The sequence below is a fragment of the Drosophila subpulchrella genome, chromosome 3L (assembly GCF_014743375.2).
Source record: "Drosophila subpulchrella strain 33 F10 #4 breed RU33 chromosome 3L, RU_Dsub_v1.1 Primary Assembly, whole genome shotgun sequence".
Classification (NCBI taxonomy): domain Eukaryota; kingdom Metazoa; phylum Arthropoda; class Insecta; order Diptera; family Drosophilidae; genus Drosophila; species Drosophila subpulchrella.
Genome location: NC_050612.1, coordinates 13,185,390 through 13,213,009, shown reverse-complemented (window position 1 = coordinate 13,213,009; position 27,620 = coordinate 13,185,390). Strand labels below are relative to the sequence as shown.

Below are 27,620 nucleotides of genomic sequence, written 5' to 3'. Positions count from 1 at the left end.
ACCACCTTGAATGCCCCGCGGCTCGGAGCTGTAGACCAAAGTGGTGCTGGACCTGCCCGCATTGGGCACCACCCTTGGCCCATCCGTCAGCGGATCGTAGTCCGCTATCTTCCCGATATTGCTGCCGCCGGCCACATGTTGCTGCTGCTGCTGTTGGTTTGGCACATGGCCATTGCTGGCGTGCTGCTTAACGTTTATTGAGTTCTCCGAAGGTGTGACAGCGGCATAATTGGGCGAGGCGTACAACTGCTGCAGGTGATTTGGTGCAACTCCTGGTCCGGCTGCTCCTGGTGCCACCTGTTGCTGCTGCTGCTGCTTGTTGTTGCCATCGTAGGCGACACTGGCCGCCGAGCGTCTCATTTGTGGCGGCAACATTTGGCTTTGGGAGCCATGTCCATTATTGTTGATGTTGCTGTGGTTGCTGTGCGAAATGCCGCCGTTGCTGGGATTGTTGTTCAGCAGGCTGTGATGCGATTGCTGTTGCTGCTGGTGCTGCTGTGGGGCAGCCACCAGTGTGGGGTTGCTGTTGTGCTGCTGATGTTGTTGCTGCTGCTGCTGCTGCGGCTGGTCGTACTGATCCACGGAATTGCCGCTGGGATGATGGGAATTCTGGAGTATGGCCGAACGCATCTCATTGTAGCTGTTGAGAGCCTGCTGTTGCGGATTCGCCGGATTCGATTGAGGTGGCGGCATCTGTTGCTGTTGCTGATGCTGCTGCTGCTGCTGGGATGTTGCTGTGGGATACAGATGTGAGGCTTGTTTAATGGCTTGCTGTTGCAGCAGCTGCTGCTGTTGCTGCTGGCGCAGTGCCTGCGGTTGCTGGTAGTGTGCATAGGGATCGTGCAGTTGCTGCTGTGCTCGCTGTTGCTGCTGCTGCTGCTGTTGTTGCTGGTGTTGCTGGTGTTGTTGGAGTTGTTGGTATGTGGGCGTTATGGCCGCTGTGTTGTATTGTTGATGTTGTATGGGTGGCGGTGGCAGGGTCTGTTGCTGCTGTTGCAGATAGTGTTGGTGTTGCTGCTGCTGTTGCAGTTGCTGCTGATGTTGCTGGTATTGCTGCTGCTGCTGTTGCAGCTGCTGCTGCTGCTGCTGATGTTGCTGGTGTAGTGTTGTCACTGCTGGCGGTATGGGTGAGGCTGTGGGTGCATATTGCGAGAATTGTTCAGCTGCCAATTGCTCAGAGAAGTATTCCGATTCATCTTTTTCGAGTTATTCGATTTTTTGGGTTTTTTTTTGTAGGTGACATTTGATTAGTTACAACATTGTCCACAATTGTTGTTTTTGTTGTTAGTGTGAATTTGTGTGTGGAGTGTGTTGTTCGTGTTGTTTGTTTCGTTAGGTTAACGGTAGTTCAGAAAGCACACAAATTATGTTGTTGATTTTATTGTTGCAGTTGTTGATGATGTGGGGGATATATGCCAACAAATGATAAACAAGGTCCGCAACAAAAAATAAAAGTAAAGAAAACAAACCATAAAAAAACGGCATTATAATCAATATTAATTACAATATGTGACAGATGTGACGGAGATGATGGAAATAGATACATTATAGATAAATAGTGTGCAGATATGCAAACACAGACATATGCATATTTACAAAGTGGAAGTACAGTGAAAGTAAAGTAAAAGGAATAAGCTACGATAGGCACTGTATCTAAAGTCATCTACAAGTTCTTAATAACTTTACTCAAAACTTTGCCATTTTGACTAAATTTATTTATTTTAAATTAATTAAATTCCTACTTAATTCAAAATCAATTAAGTAAACACTTTAAATGTCTGCTCTGTAAACATTCTTTTTAATTTTTTTTTAAACCATTTGAATGCATGCATGAATGAATGACGTCAATAGACTATTATGAACACATTAAGTCAATTGAAAATCGAATAAATTAATTCAAACAGTAAGCCCGGCCCACCACCAACTAACCATTATTAAACAAACGAGCGGTCACAAACAATAAAGCTTTGATACCAGTGAGTATGAGGAGGAAAGCATAGAGAGGTTGTAGTTATAGAGGGGGTCTCAGAGATGGAACTAGATAGAGATAGAGGTCGAATGCAATGCGGCTACTCACTGCTGCTGTCGGAAACCTCGGCGGATCCTCGCTGCTTCTCCATGGCCGCCTTCTTCTCCAGATCGCCGTGATATGCCACATTCGATATGTGCTTCGTGTTCTGTTTGATCCGCAGCGTTTCCGGGTCATCGGCCACCTGTCGGATTATATACCAATTAGTAAAGGCATAATTCAGATGGGGGAGTAGCTCCCCCAACGCACAGGAAGATAAACTTTACCAAAAACTTGTTGTCTATCAAATGCATTACCTTTTCAAAACTGAGCAGATAAATATTATCTCAACCTACATTTAGTCCAACAGGGGGACGAGAAAACCGTCCTTAACTTTTCTAAGAAAAATATTATCTTATAGAGTTTTTTAAACTATGTAAAAATTTGATGGACAAAAATGGCTTTAATATGTATGGATTAACTCCCATATAATACGATTATAAAATTGAGATTAAAATCCATTTTTAGTTTAACATGACGTCGAGAAATCGAACCAAACTTGAACAAAAAAGTTTATTTAAATACTTTTGCGAGATTTTTTCTAATTAGAATTTTTCCTTCCAATATAAAATGAACCCCAATCTATGGTAAATATCATATAAAACATCTACTGTTTTTAGAAAAAATCTCGGTTTTGATCTCATCAATATTATCGAATGATAGTAAGGTGGTCAAACTTTACTTCCTGTGCATCTTAACTCCCAACTCTTCCACTGACCTGTGTAAATTTGCCTTTGGCCTTCTCAAAGTCCGCGTGGTATTTAACGTTCGACTGGATTTTCGTATTCTCCGCTATGCGCTTCAGTTCGGGCGTATCGGCAATGGCCGTTGCCTTGGCCTTCGGTATGTGTCTGCAAAATGGGGGGAAAATGGAAAGACAAGGGGTTATAGATCAGATCAGCATAACTGGAGTTAGAGTTCGAGTTAGGGGAGTAACGCTAGTCGCAAACTGCAAATGCAGTTGCTCATTCTGTGGCATGCCACGGCAGATAAAGTTCATCATCATACTCAAACATGGCCGGTGGCAATCGGAGCTCTCGCTGAAAACACAAAATTCTCCACGCCAGCTGGCCATTGCAACTTGGGATTCACGGAAATTCCGCTCGAGTGGGTGGGGAATGAGTAGTGAGAGATGCTGATTCTGCTCCAGGCGATATATATACATACGTACATCCATCTCTGATTTCATGTTTTCGCCTCGTGTGAAAACCTCTGACCTCGCTGGGCTTTTATCAATTAAAACACAGCCCCAAAACAGCAGAAACTACGTGTATTTTTGTGGTTTGATTTGGCTTTTCTTCACTTACCCGCTGGCAAATAACGGCAATGCACTGCCAGAGATTTGTCTGTGGCTGAATGCAATTTATCAAAGGGGTCTTGGTAAAAAGTTTTTAATTTTTCGTTAGTTTTCGGAGCAACTTTAGGTTTGGCCAGAAACTACTAATCCCAAATATGGGAGATATGGGAGGAATTAAAACCAGAGACCACAAAAAGCCACTCTATTTAGTTCTAAACGTGTGAAGAAACTAAGCTAGAGCTTAACCACTGCTTTGGTATTTAAAAATTTAATTAAAATTGTTTTAATTAGTTTTAGTTAATGAACTTTTGGTTATACAAACTGAGGATGATCAATATTTAAATAAATTATTTTCAATGTTTGTGTTTAATTTCGGTTCCTATAAACATATAACCCAAATAAATTATTAAGACTGATTGGAAAATCACAGAATGAAATCAAAACACAATACCATCGGTATTTTTGTAGAGCTTTTTCGAACAATTTCCCCGATTCATCCCCACAGACTAATACATCAATTTAATTATTGGCAGCAGAGCAAGGAATAACATGGTGCATCTGTTATACAAAAGTAATCATAATGAACAGACACACACAGGCAGGTTCCATAAATTCCCAACTCTTTTTGTTTGCGGCCATGTGCAGGGCACTTTAACCCATCAGCGGGGCAAATCGATCGATCGATTGGACAACCCAACTGATAACCAAAGCCAGCCCGATGACTCGTGAGGTTGATAAACTCACGGCGGGTACGTACCGCTGCTTTCACCCTTTCGGCCATATTAGCCACCCATATGCCATATAATCATTTTGTAAACGCAATTGCATGCAAGTCTATTGGCTTTATTGAATATTTATGGGCTTTTTAGCGATGTTCTAATCGCCTACAGCTGGCGCCGACTTTCGAAAGGTGGTTAGGGGCAGGGTCTGGGGTTATACTGTTTTCACATCGTTCTCCCACTGCAAATAAGTTGCAATCACTGTGGAATGCCAACCAGCGACAAAACAATGCAAACTGTCACACACGCACAGAGGTGACCACCACCGAGATGGATGGTATGGCACGATTATATGGTATATGGTATATGCTATAATGGTATAATGGTATATATACTGGATAGTTGATAGTGGCACAAGGCCGTTTAATGACCAAAGCGTGTGAGCAGAAACAGACCCAGAATCATTCAGAGAGCACCGATGCATGTAGGTCTATTCCAAACGACAAGACTTTGTCTAGGCCGAATTTAAGGTGACGAATTCTATTTACTCTACTGTACTTTGTAATGGATCTTTCTAAAACTAGAAATTGCAATAACAATAGAAATGGAACTGATGGTTTAAAAGTGCAATGCCTATGGATGGATACAAAATGAATAGGAGATATATTTCAGTAAAGAGAAAATAAATCATCATAGGATCATAATCTTATCCATCTTACAACTATTTTATTTTTTACTAACTATATCAAAATGATTTAACAAAAATCATGTCCTACATATAAATGTAGAATACTTATATAACATATTTTGTTAAACAAATTATAGTTGGAAAATATATATCTTAAAGATATTACCTTTCCATAAACATTTAATCTTTCGGGTTCTACGAACACCTTCGATAAAGAATGGAACCCCACTTAAAAGAGTATACCCAGGAGCAACAATGACAACAACAAGGATAGGTATAATGTATTGTTGTTGCCGCTGTAAGCTCTGCTTTACTTTGCTTTATCGTTCAATATGCGATGCATGTGTGTGCCACAGATATGTAGAACCTAGAGGAGGGGGCAAACTAAGTACCAAGGGGCAAAATAAGTACAAAGCCCGAACCGCAGAAAGCATCGTCTGCATTGCCGTTGCGTTCGGTCGGTCAAATTGCTGTTGTAGCTGGCACACATTGCTGCTGTTGCTGTTGCTGTTGATGTTGCTGGTTGCTGGTTGCTACTGTTGCCGGTTGCTGGCTGCTAGTTGTTGGTTGCTGGTAATGATGACATAACAATGCTTAAGCGCCCGGAGGCGACATTGGCGAGCGGCCACCACCAGCGGATGTCTCAGCACGTTCCCAATAGATCAGCAGCAACAACACAACAGCAGCAGCAACAACAGCAGCAGCAGCGACAGCAGCAACAACAGCAACATGCACGTCAGCAACAGTAGCTGCCAAGCCAGCAGCAACAATGCATGTGTATGATGCAATTGTTGTTCCTTTTTTGTGCTTTCTTTTTTTATTATCAAAGAATTTTAATTTATTTGTAAACAATACACAGCAACAACACTAGCAACGGAAAGGCAGAGCAACCAACAACAGTTTTGTTGCCCATAAATTTCTCCACATTTTCTTCTACAGCTACTAAATAAAATAGTGCTGAAATATCCTTTAAAAAAAAGCGTATATTGGCTATGCAATTAAATATACATATTATAATATGGTTGTGTTTTATAATAAACTTTTGAATATCGTTTAATATTAAATATTCTTTAAGATAAATTAATATTTTTAGGTATTATTTCTTGAATATTCTTTTATTTTAAAGTAATTTTCCTTTTAAAAGGGTATTTACTAGTCAATCGAATAATATTCTTTTTCCACTGCCGCTAATGATTTCCCACACAAATTGCTTTTGATGGAAGGAAGGAGATCTGGATTCCTGGCCATCAAACTGGACTACATCGTGTGGTATAGTGGGCCTCCACATCATCCGATCCATGCACAATCCACCCAAAAACCAGCCCAGTACATAAACGAGAAAAACGGTTCGGACATTCATTGGATGTCAACATATTTCTCTGGTTTTCCACTCTTGTTTTTTTGTTTTTACTCCTATCTCTTTGTTTTTTAATTTTTTTTCCATTTGGAACAAGCGGTGACGACGATTGGTGTTGAGTTACCATGACAGTCTTTTGTTGTTCGACGGTTTTTGTTTTTGTTGTTGTTGTGCAATGGATCAATGTAAAGTTAAAAAAAAAAAAAAAAATAAGGGAGGGGCACCTACGACTTTATACTGGCTATGATGACTGATAAGATGGGATTGACACAAGACCAGGTTTATAATGGCGTTGTCAACTAAATATAGTTTTTGATTACTCATAGAATATTGTTGTCCTTCTTAAAGTTGTGTGATATAGTCTACTATCTCATTTCTAAAATGTTAAGGTCTATTCTTTTACAATAAAGGATTACATTATCAGTTTCTTTAGGCTATAAACAGGCAATGTTTTTATATATATTAGTTGTTAAAGTTGAAATTTTATTTGTCTTTTAAAATCTTTACTGACAACTGTCTTTTTTACCAATTAACTTGCAGAAACTCCAGAAATCTAATTTATTTTAAATCAGTATTAAATTAAAATGCCCAAAACATGTGAAAGAAAAGTTGTGACTAAAATTAGAAGCCTTTTCAATGTGTTATTAATTTTTAAGCTCACAGAAAAATCTGTGAAGCCAATGCTCTGAATGCTTTAAATCATTTTCTCATTATGAAATAATTTCCTTAATTCACTGGCTGAAATTGCATAACTGAAAGAGAAATCAGTTCACACATAATTTGCAAAAGCGTTAAAATTGAAATTAAATGCTTGTCCGACCAACACGATTATCCCCTCTCTCTCTTATGAATGCTATAAGCCCCCAAAGTTTTTGGCATTGGCCCATCAACGTCATCATCGGTATTCATAATCCGTTGCAGTCAATCAAAGTGAGCATAAAAGTTCGAAAATCCATTCACAACAGACAGCGAAAGGGAGGTGAGTGAGTCAGTCAGTGAGTGTGTAAAACCCCATCGCGTGTTTAAAGCTTTTAAAAATTCATATTCAAAAGACGGATAGGAAAGGTGCTCCCCCGGGTAATTGTTGACACCACTCCCAGCTCATTTCGGTAGCTAAACAAGCGACCCACAAAAATGTATTTGTATTTAGCATAAAATAGTGGAAAAATGAGACAATGCCCCATCTCTCAGTCGGTCGAGTCTGCTGACCCAACTATTTTTTGGGTAATTGAAAAGGTTTTTGCCGCTGTTGTCACTTTTGTTTTCTATTTTTGTGGGCGGCTTAAGTAATCAGACGAAGATATATGCACATTTATACAGATACCCCATATAAACCCCCAGTATTGTTCGGATATTTAAGCCGCGTTTCAAAACGAAAGTAAAAAAAAAAAGGGGGGGAATGTGATGCAAAATGAAATGAGAGAAGTCAAGAAGAAATGTGGCACAGAGGGCGGGGTTTTGGTTCCATGGTTCAGTGGGTTTTTATGTTAATAAATAAATGCCAATGATATATACAAATGTATCAGACTTCTGGTCGGCAGATGTTTCGCAAACCCCTTTTTACTTCTTTTTTTACACAACTAAGGGAAAACGAAATGAAATACTAAATAAATGCGAAAAAAAATAGTGCACACAAAAACGAGCAAGACATTGTAAACATCTCGTTTTCTAGTTCAATTCCAACTAAATGGGGCCTGGTAATGTAATGTATACAAAACTGTATGAATAGAAGTTCCCCCTCCACACATATGTGGATACATATATAATATGTATGTGAGTGCACTTTTGGCATATCCTGGCCCAAAGCCGGCTCCTTTTTCCTGTTCTGTCATGTCCTTCTGCTTTCGGCCTTAGGTAGACAACGGCCAGGAAGCTCTACTTCAAGATGCAATTAGGGCGAGGAGAAAGTTTCGCTTGTTGGGGAACGAAATTTATCCATAAGTTCCAAACTGTGCAAAGTCGAACTTATCCCTTTCTGAATAAGACAGGCCGACAAAAGGGGGAAGCATGAAATATTCCCTAAATCTAGTTTGATCTTAGAGTAGCATTGCCCTTTCTTTCCTACTTGTTGATCTGTTATTAGGATGTTTGCTTGTTTAATTTATATTCAAAGCCTATAATCTCTTTTTTTGAAAAAACTATTATTTTTATAAAGTTCTCAAACATCAAATCTCAACTACATCAAAGGCATTTGGAATTTTAAGAGCTGAATTCCCTTAAGTTAACATAAATATAATTTGCTAATATATTAGTGATAAATCCTTGATTATATATTAACGCCTCATATTATTCCAAGCCAGTCTAAACTGTATTATCCAAAACTAAATGCTACCCATCCATCTTCAAGTACTCCCCCCATTTTGAACATTTCCTTCCTTTTCAGACCATAACTTCCATGGCCCTCAAAATCCAATTAACAATCAGTTGTCTTCAGCACTTCAGCTTCATATGTGGCCCAACTTTAATTGCACGTTTCCCTCATTTATCCTGCGAATGAACTTCATAATTTATTGCAATCGTGTTATCCCCACTGGGCGACTGACCTCTCGGCCCAAGAAAGCGGCTCTATGAAAACTTTGTTTTTGACCCGTAACTGGATGGGAAACTATCTTTTGTCTGCAGACGGAACTGAACAGAAGGCCCCGAAGAATAGTCAGGAAGGCGAAACTTCTCAAGCAATTATAAAATGCAAACCAAAAAGTGGAAGTTGAAGTCGCCGCAGTTGTAAAATGTAAGAAAGCCAAAGTTTGGTTTCTTTTTGCACACCAAAATACCCTGTTCATTTTGAAATCGTGACAGTGATGATATTTTAATTTGAAAAGGGACTGTCTTTTGAGAATGATTTATATATATATTGAATATTTTGTATGATGATTATCTGTTTTTTAAAAGGATTCCATATTTTTATATAAGATTCAATAAATCTTTATAGATGATTCTGTTTTTGAAAAGTATTCGATAACTTATAACAAAATAGATTCCATCTAATTATTCGAAATTTTTAAGATGATTTTATATTTTTGAAAAAGATTCGATATTCGATATATATAATAGATATGATAGATGGAAATACTTTGAAGACTAATTGATTATCGATATTCGACATTAATCGATATCGTAAAAGATAAAAGATTCGATAAAATGAATCAATATTTTTAAGATGATTTTGTTCTTGAAAGAGATTCGAAATTTTCATTATAGATTTTATAGATTGATTCGATAGTTTGGGGATTGATTACTTTTAATTCTTTGATTGGTAGGCCATTCATTGATATCGGGATTGTTTTTAGAACATTAACGATCTCTATTAAAACATTTTAGATACCTATAATATTAAGATACTTTTAGCACATACAATGTGAGAAATAGGGAGTAAATAAATTGAATACGGATACCTATCTCAATCAGAATTGAATTCAATTCCAAGGAGAATTGCATATACCCCTTCAGCACGGCAAGTACCCCGGCATAAAAATCTAGTTCGAAGACGGGGAAAAAGAGGCTCCGGATTCCCGAACGTGGCGTCACGTAATCGGGGAGCAGCATTTGCCGGATAGGTGCAAATGGCTCGAGGAAATGCAGTGAAAGTGCCGGCAGCGGAAAACGGGGCGTAACCGCGCGCTACCACTTTGCTGGTTAGGCCACATTGCTGAATCCATTTTACAATTTATGCAGGCGATGACATCAGTGGAAATTCGCACAAAGCAAACGGGACATGTGATACGATACCATACCATACCATACCATAGCAAACCAGACAGCACAGTTTTCGCCTGGAAAATCGTGAGAGGGGGCACTGCGCAATGGAGCTAACGGACGCATAACTCAATCCGCATGGAATTTTTATTCCCGCAGCGGTGGCATCCACAATAAATCTGCATTAGAGCAGCAGTCGCAGGACAAAATGTACAAGTACTAGTAGTAGTAGTAGTAGAACCCAAAAATGGGGACGATCCGATCCCTCCCCCCGTTCACTGCGCCCCTGCCTTTTGGCTCAAGGCCAGCAAATGCAGCCACGCACTGCAGCAAACAAAAATTGGGCAAAGGAGCAGCGGAGTTAGTTTGGTGTTGGCCACAGTACAAAGCAAAACACTTGCTCTCTTGTCCGCTTACCCAGTCCAATGTGTGTGACATTGTCTACAACAATGAACATGACAGCAGAAAGCGGAGACAGGGGTGGCGTTTGGAGTTAGGCAGGGGAAAAGGGGGCTCTGGGTGCCCCCACGATAGGGGGAATGAAACTGAAAACGCCCCCATATGACACAGATTCTTTCCCATGCGATTCGCGAGTTAAACAGCTCAGCAGGAAACAGGAAAACCTCTGTGTGTGCGAAACAGTGGCCAAGTTGATCACCTGATTTCCCAAAAGGAAAACTAGTTCTCAACGTTCAGGATAGATGAGTTCCCAAAGCCTAAACTACAATAAAAGAACATATATTATAAAAAAAAAACTTCTTTAGATCAAGTTTTAGGGACTCATCTATCCTGAACTTTGAGAGCTAAAACTTGCTCTTAAAAAATGTTTTTTCTTAAATAATTGTTTTAAGTTTCGTTAAAATAATTTATAAATTATCTTAGTTGACTGAAGACGGCAAAAAGAGTTTACCCTTTAAAAAACGTCCTAACTATAAATAATAATTTTCTTAATATTAAAAATTATAACAGAATACGTTCCCAAAGACAAAAACTTTACCCCTGCCAATTTTACATTAAGTGGTGATACAATGCAAACCCACCTTTTTAAGGAGGTATTTCCAGTTTTCCCTTTCCTATAAAGGCTATCCAATTAATACATTACTGTTTTTAGTACGAATTGGAAAATTAACCGCAAAGTTTGTACATTGCAAAGGCATTTTTAAATAAACCTGTATACAATTTAAATATACCAACATGAAAATCTAGTTAAGCCGCTGGCAATCAATACAAATCTCATAAAATAAAGTCCCATCAGAAAAATACCACTGCTGTCACCGTTTTAAATATAAATCCCAGCTAAATACCATTCAAAATCAAAAGACTGACAAAAAATATGAAATTAAATTAAATAAAATTCAATCATAATTTCGCCCAAAGGCTAATCCAACTGCTGGAATGTGAAAAATTCCACTGCAGCCATTAAATCTAACCCCCATTAGGAGCAGCTGCTGTTATCAAACGAACAATTAACTAGTTCACCGGGTGAACTGGAGTGGGTAACACTGTGTGTCCCACGTCCCACTCCCAGTGCAACTGCATTTCCGCATTCTGCATCCATTCTGCACATTCCTTATCCCGCCCGGACTTTTCCCTAACCAGCTGCTGCACTTTTTGTTCACCCCCACATTGCCATTTTTCCAGTGAATTAAAGCGTTATCTTCGGTGAAGGGGGTACGTACTACACTACTTCCACTTCTGCTATCTCCCTGGAGCGATTAGATAAACGACGCTAATGAAGATTGCCAGGTGAGTGGGGCAAATCAAGGTTGACCATCCTCCATCGCATTCCGATTTCCAGAGTGGGTGCGACGATAAGCCTTAACGTGATTGCCCCCACAGTGTGCCACAACTTTGTTTGTAGGATCCCAAATGATAGGATAGTATGGGATGGTATGGTATGGTATGGGATGGTCTACGGCTAAGGGGGTGGTAAAAACTTGGTTAAACTTACGCCTCGCAGTAGGGCATTTTGTTATAGCCCTTGTAGGTTTTCATATTGAGCGTCATGCCGCATTCTGTGCATTTGAAACACGTTTTGTGCCATGTCTGAAACGAAAGAAAGAAGGGGGAAAAAACGTTGAATTACAAACGGTGGAATCAGAGAAATTGTCGAGAATGCAATATTATTATTGCTATTTGTTGTTTCTGGTGGTGGTGGTGCTGCTGCTGCTTTTGCTCTTTGTTGCTTGTTAGCCAAATTGGCGCAGTGCAACTGAAAACTCTGGGCCAAAACCAAGCCAAGCCAAGCATAAGAAGCGCTCTCAAAGGTTTTTCTTGCCGTTCCGTTAACTAGAAATTTATGCGTATATATTTTCTCCAAAAAATTAATTGGAAGACTAACGGAAAGCAGTGAGAAAGCACATATAACAAATTTTTATGAACCAAAAAGATGCAGCTAAAGAACTACTCGGTTTTAATCTAATGCAGAATTGGAACAGTTCATTATAGTATGTTCATTGAAATAGCAAAAAAAAAAAAAAAAAACGCTTTTAAAGTAAAAACCTTTTTGTATCGATTGCACTTATTTTTCTGCCATTTATTAGAAGATTTTAAAAGAATTTTAAACCCCTTTCTTGTGTTTTGGTACGGATCGAAATCTAATTTTAAAAATAAGATGCTGTTGATTTTTATTTCATACAGAGAGAAATATTCAAGTACATAGCTCTTGAGTTGAGAACATTCGTTCTTACTTTTTGGTAGCAATGTTCGTAATATAAGAACGAGAGAAAATGTTAAAGTCAAGTTAATCTAATAATTTATTTGTCGAGATATACTATGTAAGTACCGCCAATTCAACTTGATTCGAGCAAAATGAAAACATTTTCAACTTTAAAATGTCGTTCTATTTTCAAGAACAATTTCAATTCAGAATTTTGCCTGTTTATAGTTTATTTCTCTTACTTAAATGCAGCATCCAGGTAATTACAAAAAAAAATCCCCAATGTGTACAGATCATTTAAAATTAAACCTCCCTAGAGATACCTTAGTATACAAAACCCAAAAATAAACCTTAGTTTAAAAGTATTACTTAGAAAGAAAAGTATAGGAGAACCGCATTTTTAAATATCACCAAGAATTCCGCAGATAGTACATCTCTCTTCTCGAAGTTTCCGCGTATCACAAGGTCCAAACTTAACTCCGCGATGAAGGCGAAGAGTAAGTAGGTATCTTAGTTAGTACCGTTCAGTTAAGATAACTGGTTAGATAAGCTTGGCCAAGGCAGACAGATGAGAGCCAGACAAACAGACTTTGAAAATGTTGCGTGATTTGTGGTGACTTGGCATATGAAGTAGAGAAGAACTTGCATCTCACAGATACTCGGATACAAAACTTCACAACGACCAGAGAAAGAACTTGTGATGGAGAACTTGGTTTGATAGCTCGACTTCGACTCTGGGTGTCTGTAGTATTTTTCTTTTCTTTTCCTTTTTTTTTTTTTGTTGTTTGTGAGTTGTTTGCCTGCAACGCGTTATGCAAATTTTCCGAAAGAGGAAAAAATCTCAAAACCGCAATGGAGCCCCACAAACACATCCCCTTCCCAGCCCCCTCCTTTCACCTCGGCATCCTTGACGTGGAGGTCAACAAACGATTAACTTGTCTGCGGATTAGCAGTCGAAAGAGAGGGGCATACATTCGCCGAAAGAGACGCCAGATGGGAGTACAAAATATCTCCTAATTGGTTTTCAACGCTGTCTGCCACTGGAAGCTGGCAAAAACAAAACAAAAACCCGTTTAAACTACAATTAAAAGTGTAGAAACAAAAAAAAAACCACGATAGTTAATTGTTTGATGGACACAAACACAAAATAAAATGAAAAATATGTTAAATAAAAACGAAAGATGTAAGTTTACCACATTCCATGGCCCGAAGAGAAAAGCTGAAAGCGAAACAATCTTTGACCCCACTGAACTGAAACCGGAATAAATCATCGGATTTTTCTTTTGTGACCTGACTTCGGATCTGGGCTTAAGCAAATGACTTTCCAGCTCAGGGCGCATGCGTAAAAGGGGCAGAGTTTAAATATATGGCTAATTGAACTACCGTTGCATTCACTGAATAATGGCCTCAAGTTGAGACTTTCGAATTATGTAGACTATTTTGTGTTAGGTATCAAAATATGTCTCAAAACACATGGCGTCATTTATTGTTTAAACTTAAATGTAACATCCTCCATAACAACATCCATAAAACCATAAAAAACTCTTTCCTGTTTAACAGGAAACACTTTCGTTATACTACTAACTACTATACAATTTTATTATTGGTAAATGTTAAAGATAAGATAAGATTTTCGTATCGCTGGTGAATGAATGCCTCGATTTATTAAATTAAATTTATTAATAAATAAATCCGATAGGCAAACAAAATTAAATCCCTGTGCATTATTTGTAAACAAGTTTTATTAATAATCATATAAATTTAAACAAGCTTTCCCCTCAGCGACTTCGTACGTGTTTAATAAACTTTTTTAACAGTGGTCGGAAAGATTTTAACACTATATTCAAACATTTGAAAGGTTTTGAAATTACGAAAAAATCTAACATGAAAATGGGCCAAAATTTTGACCCTTGTTTAATTGATATATTTGAATTTAGGTGATTAGAGAATTCAAACATAAGCTCATTGAGGTATCACTATTTCAAATCGGAACAAAACTACTCAAGTTATGGAATCTAGAAGTTCAGTTTTGGGTTTCCATTCTGAAACCCATTGGTAATACTGAAAAAATGGAAAATGAAAATGCGTCAAAATTTAGACCCTCGCATAAAAGGTGTATTTAAATGTAATATTAGAAAATTCAAATACGAACTCATTGAGGTATCACACTTTTGAATCGTAATAAAACTACCCAAGTTATGGAATCTGAAAGTTCAGTTTTATGTTTCTATTCTGAAACCCATTGGTAATACTGAAAAAATCGAACATGAAAATGCGTCAAAATGCTAACCCTCGCATTATAGGTATATTTTAATGAAGATTATTAGAAATTACCATTCTGAAATATATTTGGATGTAGATTATTAGAGAATTAAAAAAAAACTAGAAATGGAGTTTTTTGTTTCCATTCTGAAAGTAGTAGGATTATTGTTTCCATGGTCTTTGAAGCTGCTTGACAGCATGAAAATCGCAATTTCAGTTTCACTTTCGCAACGAAAAGCTGTCAAGTCTCTTGGTTTCTTTATTTTTCGAGTTGTTGTAGGAGTGCCCATGTGAATCTGGATGTGCAATGCACACATATGTGGAAATATATTTAAATGCATGTGGTGAGGTAATCGTCTGGTGGTCAACTGGGTACGTCTCCCCCGTCAACTGCATTCAATTTCAATTTCAATTTTCTATGCCCGCCTTAACCCACTTTTTCACTTTTGCTCGCTCCTCGTCTTGATTTTCAATTTGCGGCTCAATTTTCAAAAGTTAAACGTTTCCTCTTGGGTTGCTTTGCATTGTTTTGGCTTTATTGCTGCTGGGTTGTTTTCTGTCAACCACGACGAGGTGTTAAATTTGCATTCGAATTTGCACGCTTTCAACGTTTTTCGACCCAAGTGGCGATAAAAACAATTGGCATGAGCCACGAAATGGTAGGAAAATCTCGTATTACCACCACGGCAAGCCAAAGCCAACGAATGACAAATGAGGGCAATGAGCAGCACCAACAACACAAACCGCAGAAACAGAAAAAAATTTGGTTAAAAAAAATCTATTTATAAATGTAACAGAGAAAAAACAAACCAGACTCGAAGTGTCAAAGTGATTTCTTTAAATTTGCATGAGGAACCGAAAGTGGAGCACTTGGAAATGGGAACAGATATGTTAAATTTGGGTGATATGTAAAAGGTTTCACTGATTTCGGCTGAAAAGAAAAGATTTCAGTCGTATGAAACTCGTCTTTTAATACCTCATTTTCTTTTTATTTTTTAATTCAACACCTTTTGTTATTGCCCAAATTTAAACGCCTTAAATCTTTTGTAAATGTCATTTGAAGTTGAGTCGGTAAAATCCTATTTCAATTTTTACATTGTCCACAAGGAGAATAATTTTCCAAGCGATTGTTCGTTTTCTTTAGCTAAGAGAAATCACTTCAACTTTAAATACCGAACTAGAAATCACACTTTAAAATGACAAAAGTATATTGAATTGTTATAATAAATAATATGCATTTTTATATTTATAGGAACTCAAAAATAGTAAACAACTTTAATTCTAAAGAGCAGTTAGAAAAATGTATTTATGTTTAATAATAGAAATAAAAGGTTTCATAAATTTTTAAGAGAAAACAAACTATAATGCTTGTTTAGAAACAAATTTCAACACTTCAAGTTTATCATTTCCTCGCTAAACCAGCTTTATCGCAAAGTTATGAGTTTCACACTTACGAGAGTATTTCAAAAGCGAATTGCCAAAAGTTTTGGGACAATAAACACTTCAAATGCCAAACGGCAAAAGGCAAACACTCTCCAGACATGAGAGCAAACTGAAATCCAGAATCGCATTGTTGTTCCTTGCCAGATTTTATTGTTGTTATTTTTTTTTTTTTTTTCTTTTCTGGGTTTTGGTTTTTGTTTGCCGGTCAGCAAAAACAGTTAAGGAATGAAATTCTATGGCTATTCAGCGGGAGATGCTTCTGGTCCATTGTCCGAGGGAAATGCCTCTCAGCTTTCTTCGAGCACAAATTAAAGTTCGACGAGATGCAGCGCTTAAAAAGCAGTAATTTATGCTAGTCTAGCCGGTACCGTTATGAACTATCAACGGAATGAAGTCGAAGAAGTGGATGCAGAAGTAGAACTCCCCCCGTCAACTTTACATAAGATATTAATCATGATTTGAAACCAACTCCACCGTCTCATTCGCTAACTCTGCGTAGCCATAACATCGCATATTCCCCACTCCAAAAGCAGTTTAATCAAAACAACGACCAGAGAAACCATCAAAGTGGAGGAAAAAACAGGCAATAGTCGCAGTAAAGACTGGGAAAAAACAGGGATCACAGTTGTCATTTATGATCTTAAATTTGCTAAACATTTCTTATAAATATAAACAACCTATTAGTTCAGTCCTTAGTGTATACTTATCAAAAAGTTGTTAAATAAACTCAATGTAACTTTTCTCTTCTCACCATTTTGTTCTTATATTGATACTAAATTGTGCCTACACGGTTTTTAAGAAAGAATGCTCTCAATTCAAGAACAATGTTCTTGGATAGTTTTCTCTGTGTACTAAAATAAACCCATAAGAGTTTATTAAAAATAAAAGTATATTACAATATAGCATCGTTTTAATAAATATTTGTTAATTATTTTAAATAATTACTTTGCATACTTTAAAAAGATAAACATTTTCGAAGTATACTCTAAACAACATCTTAGAAAAAGCTTGTTTTGAAAGAAAACCCAATTGTTTATGTGTGATTTTTCAAAAATTCCAAATTTAAACCGTTTGTTAGAAACCAAACATCATCTATAAATACCAATGGCTATTTCTGAACACTCTAAAACACTTTTAGTTTAGTATGTATAGACCACTGTGGCCAAAGTGGAAAGATGTGGAATGGAGTTGTCCCCACCAGAAGACAACACCATATCTGAACTCGGCAGAAACCCCTTTCCCATACCCTCCTCCTCCTCACTTAGCGCACTCGACATTGCTGGAGAATGAGTCATCCGCACTCGAAGAGCTCTCTTGCAGCATTAGGTTGCGAATCGCCCATGTTCTTGCCGGCAAAACAAAAAACCATCTCAACAAGAAAAAAAAGGGGGAAAAATAAAGAGGCATGCGAATAATAAAAAGCGAAACGAACGCAGTTGGTGACCCCGATCTCTGCCCTCCACTCCCGACAATAAATGAAATTAATAAACAAATAATTTGGTTATATCTCTGCTCTCAGATTGAGAGTCAGTGTACGTGCAAATATGTGGAAAAAACAATAACCATAAAATGCGATTCTAATCAATGGTTGCTGTTTTGGCAAAATTGAGTACACCTAAAAATAAAATTAAGATTGTTATGCGAAAATAATATAAAGTTGATCCACAGGAAATATTTAATAATATGTAGATAATAACACAATATATTTTTAAAAGTAATCTTAACTCGATGATATAATATTTCTGCCTTGTAACATCCCCACCTTTGCAAAACTTTTGCTCAAGTGTAGAGAAATATATTTCACCACACCGAAGGCAGTGACATGAAGGCCAAAAGAATGTTGAACGGAATGAGGTTGAGGCAAACATGATACACATGTTCTCATAATACCCCACATAAGATTTACTTTGGGAGCTTACCGATCTTATCTCACAACTTTCTCAACACATATGACTCAAGATCTATGGAATGTAATCGCGCAACTAAAAAAACTCTTCAAACTCGCCAAAACAATCTATAAGATTGCGCACCCAGGTATTAAGTTAAATTTAACCATATATGGTATGCTGCTATTTCAGTTCATTATTTCGAGACTTGGCGGTATACAATTTCGCTGGAAGATTACGTCATTTTATCCCCTTTTGATTGTGCAGATATAATAGCAGAAAAAACATGTAAGTATGCATATGACAGAGGCTGTGCAAAAGTGCACACATAGTAATTGCAAAATCTAACAACAAGTTCCAGTTTCTCTGCAACTCAAACACAAAGACAATCCAAGTCACACAAAACTGACTTCCAACTTTGTCTATCAAACTCAATTTATGACACCCCTCCCTCCGTCCCCTAAAAAAAACTTTTAATTAGCCATCAGCTGAAAACTCAAATAAAGAAAGGAAAACCCCTAACTCAATTGAATGAAATTGAAAGCGCGTTGAGGCAAATTGAAAACTTGTAGATTCCAATCAATGGGCATGGGAAGAGATCTGTTTGACCAGATACCATACCATAATACAAACGGTTTTTCCTGTTTTCCGCCCTTTTTCGGGCGTGTGAAAATGCTGAAGATGGAAAAACATGAAGTGGCAATTGCATAAGCAAACACACATTCAGCCCCGGGTAAATATTCAATTATAGCATGACCAAAATAAGGGGTTTAAACTGGTCACGTCAGCAACAACAATTAAAAACCATTTGCTGGCTTACTTAACGCTCATCAGCGATCAGTTGTTGTTGCAGTAGTTGTTGTCGATAATGACAATTATGTCATGTGTGGGCCGCCTTATAAGGAAAGTCAGACAAATACAACAATTGCCCCACAGACCAACAGACATGAAATTCAATCAGTTATTGTGGACTCTGATCGATGACTCACCAAAAACCAAACACCTCGTTTTTTTTTTTTTTTTTTTTTGCAATGATGACAATTCTTTATTTGCCATTTTTGGTTATTTTGATTTTAGGAGCAGAGTGCCTAAAGTACGTAGAGTTTAGTCTCAAAACACCTTGACCTTACGTCAGCACGCATTTTGCTTATAGACAACAATTGGCGTGCCGCAAACAGAGCGTGGAAAGGCGGCGTGTTAAATTGACCAAAAACTTGAACTCAAATGCGGGTTTTTTTGGGTTAAGGCGCAGCCACGGCTTGCCAAAAGAAAATGTAATAAAAACCCACTCAAGAATCCAAGACAGCAGACTTTTTTATTACCCTTCAATGGGGCTTAGATCTTAGCTTTAAGCCGTAAAAATTCCATTCACACCCTATAAAGTATAAAGTAAACTAGGTAACAGCTAAATTTAAAGTAAGCTAAGATACTTTCTTTCTAAAATTTAATGGTAATGTTTCCGACTTATCCTTGACTTTTTGGATACATATTTTATCTTACACATTCGCAATAAAGTAGTCAAGAACTTCTCACATTTTTCAGTCTAAAGGTTTTTAAAATTCAATTCCATTTGCTAATTGATAGAGTTATCAAATCTCAAGTGTAACGCGTTTTATCTTGATATTTTATCTTTATAGTCTAGCAACTTATTGAATTTCTACAATTAGGTCTAAACTGATTTGGTAATTTCAGATTGTACAAATTTGATCGATGTGTTTTCTCATCTATATTTAAGATTATAACAGAAAGGTTTCTTTCTAAAAAAAAAATTCTTTTTTATATAGAAACTGTTGCAGGAAATCCAAACGGAATGATATAATATCATCTTATAGCATCACAGATCCAATTATAATACCATCCGCCATCCAGGGTATCCACATATGAGAGGTGCTTTGGCACAATAGCCCAAGCTTTGGGAAGTGGGTGAAAAGAGAGGAAGCGGTTTAATTCTGCTTGGTCGCTTTCACTTCCGCCTCATCAGGCGGATTCCCTCTATATCTTTCTATATGTGTGATTCCGAACCGCCCCCGTCCACTTGCAGCAACTCAAACTTGCAACTCGGAACTCCAACTCTGGAGTAAAGTTCCTCCATCAGCGTCATCAGCAGAAGCTAAAGACACAGCAGCTGGCAACTGCAAGTGGGTTTTGATTTCACGTGGGGAGTGTATGTTTTTCTCTATTTTCCTAGAGCAGCCGAGGGGAAAACGTATGCTGTATGTGTGGGGGAAAAACTGCCGCCTAATGCTCCTCTTCTACGCAATCAAATGTGTGTTTGCTCTTCTCTATTTAAATTGGGCATTACCAACGCTCCGGTGATATATGTTTCCTCTTTTGTTTGCCTGACATCTGTGCAGGCGGTGGATCAGGGTCTTGAATATGCATCTACCGATTACCATATGCTCGGGTCACCCCATGGGAACTCACATCCTCATCCTCAATGTGTGAGCCAAATGATTATACCAATTAGAAAGTGATTTGTGAACAAAACTCTGTTGTAGATCACTTGTGACACTCCACACACAAAAGAGCCAAACTTGTTTATCAATTCAAGATATCATTTCGAAATGCCGCCACTTAAAAAGGAAAGAAGTTTCTTGTTAGCGGTCCTAAGGGATTTGGGGGAATGATCTATTAAGTTCCATTCTCAATCGAGTAGAAAAATGGGAAATTGTTTTGTAATAATAGAACTTTCGACTTGTATTGTATTTGTATTATATTCTATTTTGTTTGGAATACATCTTAAGACAATTTTATTTTTTGTATATTTTGTAAGTATTGTTAGAGACCGTACCCTAATTTACTATGAAACTGGGGTACATATTTTCAGTACTTTCAAAGTATTTTTATCTGTCAGAACTTTGGACAGTTTCAACCCACCTTTTCCCAGGTTTTTCACGCCATTTTCCGTGTTTTTACCCCACTCCCTTGGCCCTTCGCTTCAGTCAATTAGCAAAGTCAATAGGAAATGCCGCCTGTGGCTCTGCTCTCCGTTCAGTTCAGTTCATTTCAGTTTAGTTCAGTTTTGCTGACGTTTCAGCATTTTGCTTGTTTAATTTATAAACGTCAGAAACTTCACACACTCCCTCTACCCCCATTTTTCCCGGCAGTTAAGAGCTCTATTTGAATTTTCACTGGAAGCACAAAAGGCGATTCCCACACATTGCAAACCAAATGGCAAGTGCAGATTCAAATACAAATACGAGTGGCAGGGCTTATGTGATTAGCCAAAGTTTATATAATGGAAAAAACTGATATAATATCCAATCAGTTGACTTGGCTTACGAAGTAAGGATATATGATATATGCATCATGCTTAAAAGAAGTCATTTAATTATTAATTAAGAGGACTCTTTGCACACAAGACGAACGAACAAGCGAAACTTTTGGATGTGGGACACAAGTTCAGCGGCAGCAGAATGCGGTTTGGGGTTAAATGTGGGGCAGAGTTGAATAATAGAAAAGATTTCACTGCAACGGGCACAGAAAGCACCGAACGGCACATTAAAAGCGACATTAAACCATCAATAAAATGTGCTTTAATTAAAGAAATAATTACATCACTTACAGGTTAGGATGGTTTTTAAAATACAAGATATAAAATGATAAAACATTTATTTCTAGATTGTAAATTTTTTAAAAGTGCAAATAAAATGGTAAAACTGGATCAAAAATTACAAGATAATTACAGCACTTCCAAGTTATGATAGTATTTAAGATATAAAATAATAAAATTTTTATTTCTAGATTGAAATTTGTTCAAAAGGGCTAATAAAAATTGTGAAACTGGAGCAAAAAATGCAAGCTTTAGAAGGGATTTAAAGGGATTTTTTCTCTCAAGTACAAGGCAACTCAAAAATAGCGCAACAACCACTTGAACTTCCCCATCTCTGGCCTTCTCCCCTCTATAAATAATCCCCACCGCAGATGCAATAAAATCACCCAACTTAGAACACAACCCGCCTATTTACAGATCCCCCTCATTGAAAACTGGCATAAAGGGGGTATCAGATCAATTGGATGATGACGACGAAAGTCAAATGCAAATGCTTAAGGGAAAGAAATAATAAAATAAAAACAAGAGGGACCCCGAAGACGAGTTCAACTTGTTGTCTCCCCCTTCACAATTTACACGAGTCGTTGGCAGACCTCTCGAGTGATCTTTCCCCTGGGATCTCCGTTTCCCAGCACGGTCGAGTTAATAAAGATCAATTGAATTTAAACAAAGCAATTCTTTCGAGAAGGAGAACATATTCCCAAATTCCCCTCTTTCTTTTTATTTTCCCCTATGAGTTCAAGTCAAGTGAGTGCGTCTTGTTACAAGTGACAAAAGAGGGAAGTTCAATCCCCCCTCCTACAAAAGCAAATGCGCATTAAAATGAATATAATTTTTGGACAACAAAAGAGGGAGGGAAAACAATTAAAATGCACATCCAAAACAGGAAACCCAGAAGAAGCGAAATGAGCTGCAGAAGAATCAAAAGCTTGACCCAAAAAAACATGTTTAGACTCTCTTCAATCATCTTCTCCATTCTTCTTTTTCGGTCATTAGTCAAAATTTGAGCATCGAAATTAATTATACAATACGAGGCCCACAATGGGAAACGTTTAATTGGAGGGAAAGCCCTCGGAACGGAAAAAACAGAAATAATACAAGCCACAGCAGCAGCAGCAGAAGCTATTTAAAGTTTTCAAACAACTTCTACAACGACAACGACGACTTCCACTTTCCGAATTGGACAAAACTTTTTGTTACATTTACAATTTGGGACACAAAAGACGCCAAGTTGCTCGAAAAAAACTGCTGGCCAAACGAAATCTTGACTTTGAAGTTTGTAGGCATAGAAAATTCCATTTTTTGGCCGCAGTTTCTCAGTCTTTTTTTTTCGTCGTCTTTGATTTGCTTTCCATCTCGGCGAGGAAAAAAATTGGCAAGCGAACCTCTTGAAAGCGAAGTCTAATTAGGCGATGTCTCAATGAGTGGAAATGGGAGCAGAAACTTAAGATTCTCTTGGAGATTAAAGTGCAATGAAAGTGAGTGGTAAAAAAAAGGGGGGCTTTCGAGGGAAGAAAATTGCATAATCTTCGAGTAAAACAAAAGTTACGGCCACAATAGTTCTCAGGCAACAGGGAACTGGAAAAACGATAATTAAGGTGAAGAGTGAAGGTAAGAAATGAAAAATTAGCTCACTCCATTGAATTCATTGCCAATTTTCAAAGTTGGCTTCTTGTTCATATCTTATCTAATATGGTATATCGTAAAACAATCATAAAATTAAGCTTTTAAAAATCTATATAACGACTTGACTTACTTGTGAAGATAATTTAATTTAAAAAGGATTTAAATTGATATTTCTTGATATTATTGTATCTACAAGCAAATTTTATTATTAAAATAGTTCTTATATGAAATATTTTTTTAAAAAATACTACTATTTATATACATTGCATTTAAAATCCCTATTATATTTACTTAAATTATTCAAATTACCATACATATCTGTATCTGACTGATCGCCTAGAAAAGATACAAGACGGGAAACAAATTGCAATAAAGGGGCGATGTAAAGACAGTGACAAGTCGAAATATTGTCCCCCTCTATCGCTGCATCTTTCTTCCTCTTCGCCTGCTTGACCACTTTTATTTTCATGCCTCAATTGATGCACCCCACTCCAATTTTCCCCTTTCCCCAACACATTCCCTCTTTGAGCCAGTATTCTCCATCCACCGCGGAGTGAAAAATTGATTGTCATGCAAAAGTGAACTTTAGTTTCGAGTTTTGAGTGAAGTGAGCGAGGTGAAGAGGCCCAGTCAAGAGTGGAGAGAAAATGTATATAAATAAATACATAAAGCTATTGTCATTCTTCTTCAGGCCGTTCGTGGCTTCCGAAAGCGAAAAAGTCTTTGAGTGTGGCACAGGAAAAAATAATGCAGTAAATCCACCATTCATTCATCAATAAAAAGTTCAGCTATAATCTATTAAACTATACTTTCTATAAGTACATAAAAGACAGAGAAAAGTTCGCCTACTCTCTGGTTTTACTTTTGCCAACTAAAATTTCCTATCGAATCGAATTACCATTTCATTAAGAAATCGAATTTATATTCCCGACCATTTAAAATTAAAAAAAAATACTATTTTTAAATGTATGGCAACCCCTTTTTTAATACCAGACATCTATAGAGGGGTGGCAACCCTTGCTGTCAAAGTCAGCAATCGAATTTCTATTATAATATAATATAATAATAATAAAAACCTGTCAGCAATCGAATTTCTATTATAATATAATATAATAATAATAAAAACCTGTTTACAAAACCATGGCTGCAATAAAAATTAAAATTTTAAAAAATACTATTTTAAGATCTATGACAACCCCTTTTTTAATACCAGACATCTATAGAGGTGGCAACCCGTTCTGTCAAACTAAAGTCAGTAATCGAATTTCTATTATAACAGTGACTGTCGAATCGTGGAGACTCAAGCCAAAAAAAAAATGAAACCCCAGTTCACCCGAAAAGCCAAAGTAAGTGCGTCTCTTTTGTCGCCATCAGTAGATTTAGTAATCCCCGATTCATATCCCCCTGTAAGCCAGAGCCAACCACAACACCTACAGCAATAGAACCAAAGACGTCGACCAAACTGGCGAATCCGAAACCAAGATCCGCGACGGTGGTGGTGAAGCGCCGAGGTAATGGTGGTCCAACCGTTGGCCCCGGAGGAGGTAATTCCGGAGGAGGTAGTGCCACAGGAGGTAACCCAAGAGGCGGTCAGTCCAGGGGAAGTAATTCGGGAAGAGGTAATTCCGGAAAGGGTAATCCGGGAGGATGTAATTCGGGACGAGGTAATCCCGGTGGAAGTAATTCCGGAGGAGTCAATTCGGCAAGGGGTAATAATACTGGACGTAGAGGTGGCTCCTCTTCCTCTAACACGAACAGGGAGTCCTGCAATTTCGTTCCGGTTCGTCGTAAGCCCCTCGGCGATTATATGCCCCTTGAGGAACCGTCTTCCTCCAGTCGTCCAACTACATCCTCCTCCTCCTACTTACCCGACAATCCCTATCCCATGAGCTATGCCGCCGCCGTGGAATCGCATCCCGTTTCCAGGCTCAAGGTGAAGGTGGTACTATCTCCACGTGTCAAACGGGTCGGCAATCAGCCGGTGGTCAAGCGTCAGAGTCCCAAGAGCTCTCCCGTCACCAAGGTCAAAATGAATCCTCCGCCGATGTCGCCGCCATCGCCGCCATCGCCGCCGTCGCCGCCGCCGCAGTCCAAGCCACACAATGTCCAGGTGAATTCAAAGGAGAACACGGTGACTCCGGTCGATCCGCAGTCTCGGATTGTCGAGGAGAATCCTATCAAGCCGACCAACTCAACTCCATCAGTCAGCAGTTCAAAATCCAAGTCGAAGAAATCCAAGAAGGCCAAGAAGAAGAAACTGGCAGAGGCTGAATCTGAAGCGCTTCCCGTTCCAGAGAAGCCATCACCGAGTCTTCAGAGTTCCTCGCCCACGGGCTCCGAAGTCTTCGCCTACTTGGACCATCATCATGTGCGAATGCAACGCTTCCTGGCTCAGCAGACGGCTGGACAGGGACCATATCCCAACCGTGGCCACGTGAAGTCCAGCAAACACACCGTTCAACTGCCGACCCATCGATCCCTCTTCGATTTAGATGAGAGACTCTTCCAACGCGGTGATCTGGAGGCCGCCGCCCTTTTGGCCCAGAACAAGGTCATGCTGCAAAAGTGGCTGGAGCCCAGCATGTTGATCTCCTAGGCAGCCCGAGACTCAAGGACCTTACCCATGCAAATTTATCAGTTAGTTTTTGTGTTTGAAGTTGTCTTGTTGCATCAAAAATCTTTTCAAAATTTCAAGAAAAATCTCTCTTCGGCAGGCGAGCAAAGACAGCTCTTGAAACTGACAGCCCAGCGAGATTGGAATTACTTTTGGTTATACATATATTGGCAAATAAAGTTATTTAGTTCCAAAATTTAAAAAAATCATTGTTTTTGAAGTTTAGATTCAACAATGTCTTATTTGAAAATTGCAGAAGAGTTTCTATTATGGGATGAGAGTATAGAAACTTATTTCCCAATATCCTAATAAATAAAAATTTAATTCTCTAGAATTCCTATAATGTGATAAGAACATATAAATTAAATTCAGTATAAGAAATATCTACGTTTTAATAAAAATCTATCTATAATATATACATATTTCGAAATATAATTAAATTTTATATAGAAATTTAGAAATATATATAGAAATATTATTATTTTAGTATTAGATACTTTTAAAATTAAATTTTTATATAAATAACTCCCAACAGATCAATCAGTATTTTCTCTCAGCGCAACCCTTTCTCAATTTTCCTAATATTCCCTTCTACATCTCCCAGCATTTTGAAGTTTGTTGCTGTAGTCATTTGTCACTCGAAAAGGATGCAAAAATTAAAACATGGCCCAGTGAAAACTGATGGTCTATTGGGGCGGCAAAAAGGGGTGGGGGTCATCGGCGGGGTCAGGCAAGTGCAAATGTGTGCCATGACAGGAGCGGAGGTGCGCAGAGGTTAAAGGGGGGTCTCGTTAAGTGGCAAACGAAGTCAAACGGACGGCGACGCTTTTATTTTTGATGCTTCGCTGCCTCTTTGTGTGACTTGTGCTCTCCACTCTCCACTTCTCCACTCTCCAATCTCCACTCTCGACTTTCCTCTTTTTGGGCCCTCAATTCGTGCTCTGCGAAATTGGCCAGAAAAGGCTGGCCAAAAACTGGCACGTTCCTATAGCTGTAGATATAGCCATACCTAAAGCTATGGGGCTCTACACAGCTCTCTTTCTCGATCCCCCCCGACTTCCCATGACAACATGACAACAAAGAGGTCATTTACTTTCCTTGCGAGCATGAAATAATCGTTCGTCGTGGCTGTGACTCTGGAAAAAAGATGTAAAAAACATCGAAAACAGCTCGAAAAGTCAGGCCAAAGCCAAACAAAGCGCAAAGCAAAAAGTCAAACTCACATATTTCGTGCAAAATAAAGCGCAAATGCAACAATGACTACTATTGGTAAGGGTACGAGTTCGAATTACAAAGTAGAAAATACTCTGTAATTTCGATTTTTGTTATTATAAATATAAAAAAAATCACTTTTCGAATTTACAACTTGTATACCTTTGCTCCAAAAAACCTTTTTAAACTAAAAACAAAACCAAAACTTTTAAATTTATCTTTTCTTAGGTTAATCAGTAAAGTAAAGATAATATACATATGTACATTTATATTCAATTTTTTTTTAATTTTTAAATTTATCTTTTGTAACTATAAAACAAAACATAAAATATCTTTTTTAAATGGATCTATCCTTAGGTAAATCATAACTTTTCTTTTCTATATTTTATTATTAACAATTTTTTTTTATATTCATTTTTTTTATTTTCTATTTATGGAATAGAAAAAGTAAAATAAATTCTCGGCAATTCCCTAAATTCCAATATGCCCATTTCCTTAAATGCAATATAAGGCAGGAAAGAAAATATAAAGCTGAGAGAT

General features: G+C 37.8%; 2 protein-coding genes across 6 annotated transcripts in view; one reads left to right on the top strand and one right to left on the bottom strand.

Moving 5' to 3' along the window:
- Positions 1-27,620, bottom strand: part of LOC119552766 (LIM and SH3 domain protein Lasp) — a 33,038-nt gene that overhangs the window by 662 nt on the left and 4,756 nt on the right. Inside the window, exons 2-5 of one of the 4 annotated variants that reach the window (XM_037862571.1) lie at positions 11,777-11,871; positions 2,787-2,919; positions 2,078-2,213; positions 3-1,196 (exon numbers count right to left, since the gene is read on the bottom strand). In XM_037862571.1, the coding sequence (XP_037718499.1) occupies positions 3-1,196; positions 2,078-2,213; positions 2,787-2,919; positions 11,777-11,871 (1,558 nt within the window). The remainder of the gene's footprint in view (positions 1-2; positions 1,197-2,077; positions 2,214-2,786; positions 2,920-11,776; positions 11,872-27,620) is intronic. The other 3 variants (XM_037862572.1, XM_037862573.1, XM_037862574.1) reach the window with 3 other exon arrangements.
- LOC119552768 (caskin-1) lies at positions 24,514-26,064 on the top strand. Of its 2 annotated transcripts, none has more exons than XR_005219732.1 (2): positions 24,514-24,600; positions 24,670-24,800. XR_005219732.1 is itself a non-coding variant. In XM_037862576.1 (2 exons), the coding sequence occupies exons 1-2, from the start codon at positions 24,571-24,573 to the stop codon at positions 25,848-25,850; spliced, it is 1,215 nt and encodes a 404-aa protein (XP_037718504.1). In that variant the 5' UTR covers positions 24,520-24,570; the 3' UTR covers positions 25,851-26,064. The 2 variants fall into 2 exon arrangements, 1 of the variants encoding a protein (XP_037718504.1); XM_037862576.1 differs by having other exon boundaries at positions 24,520-24,600; positions 24,666-26,064.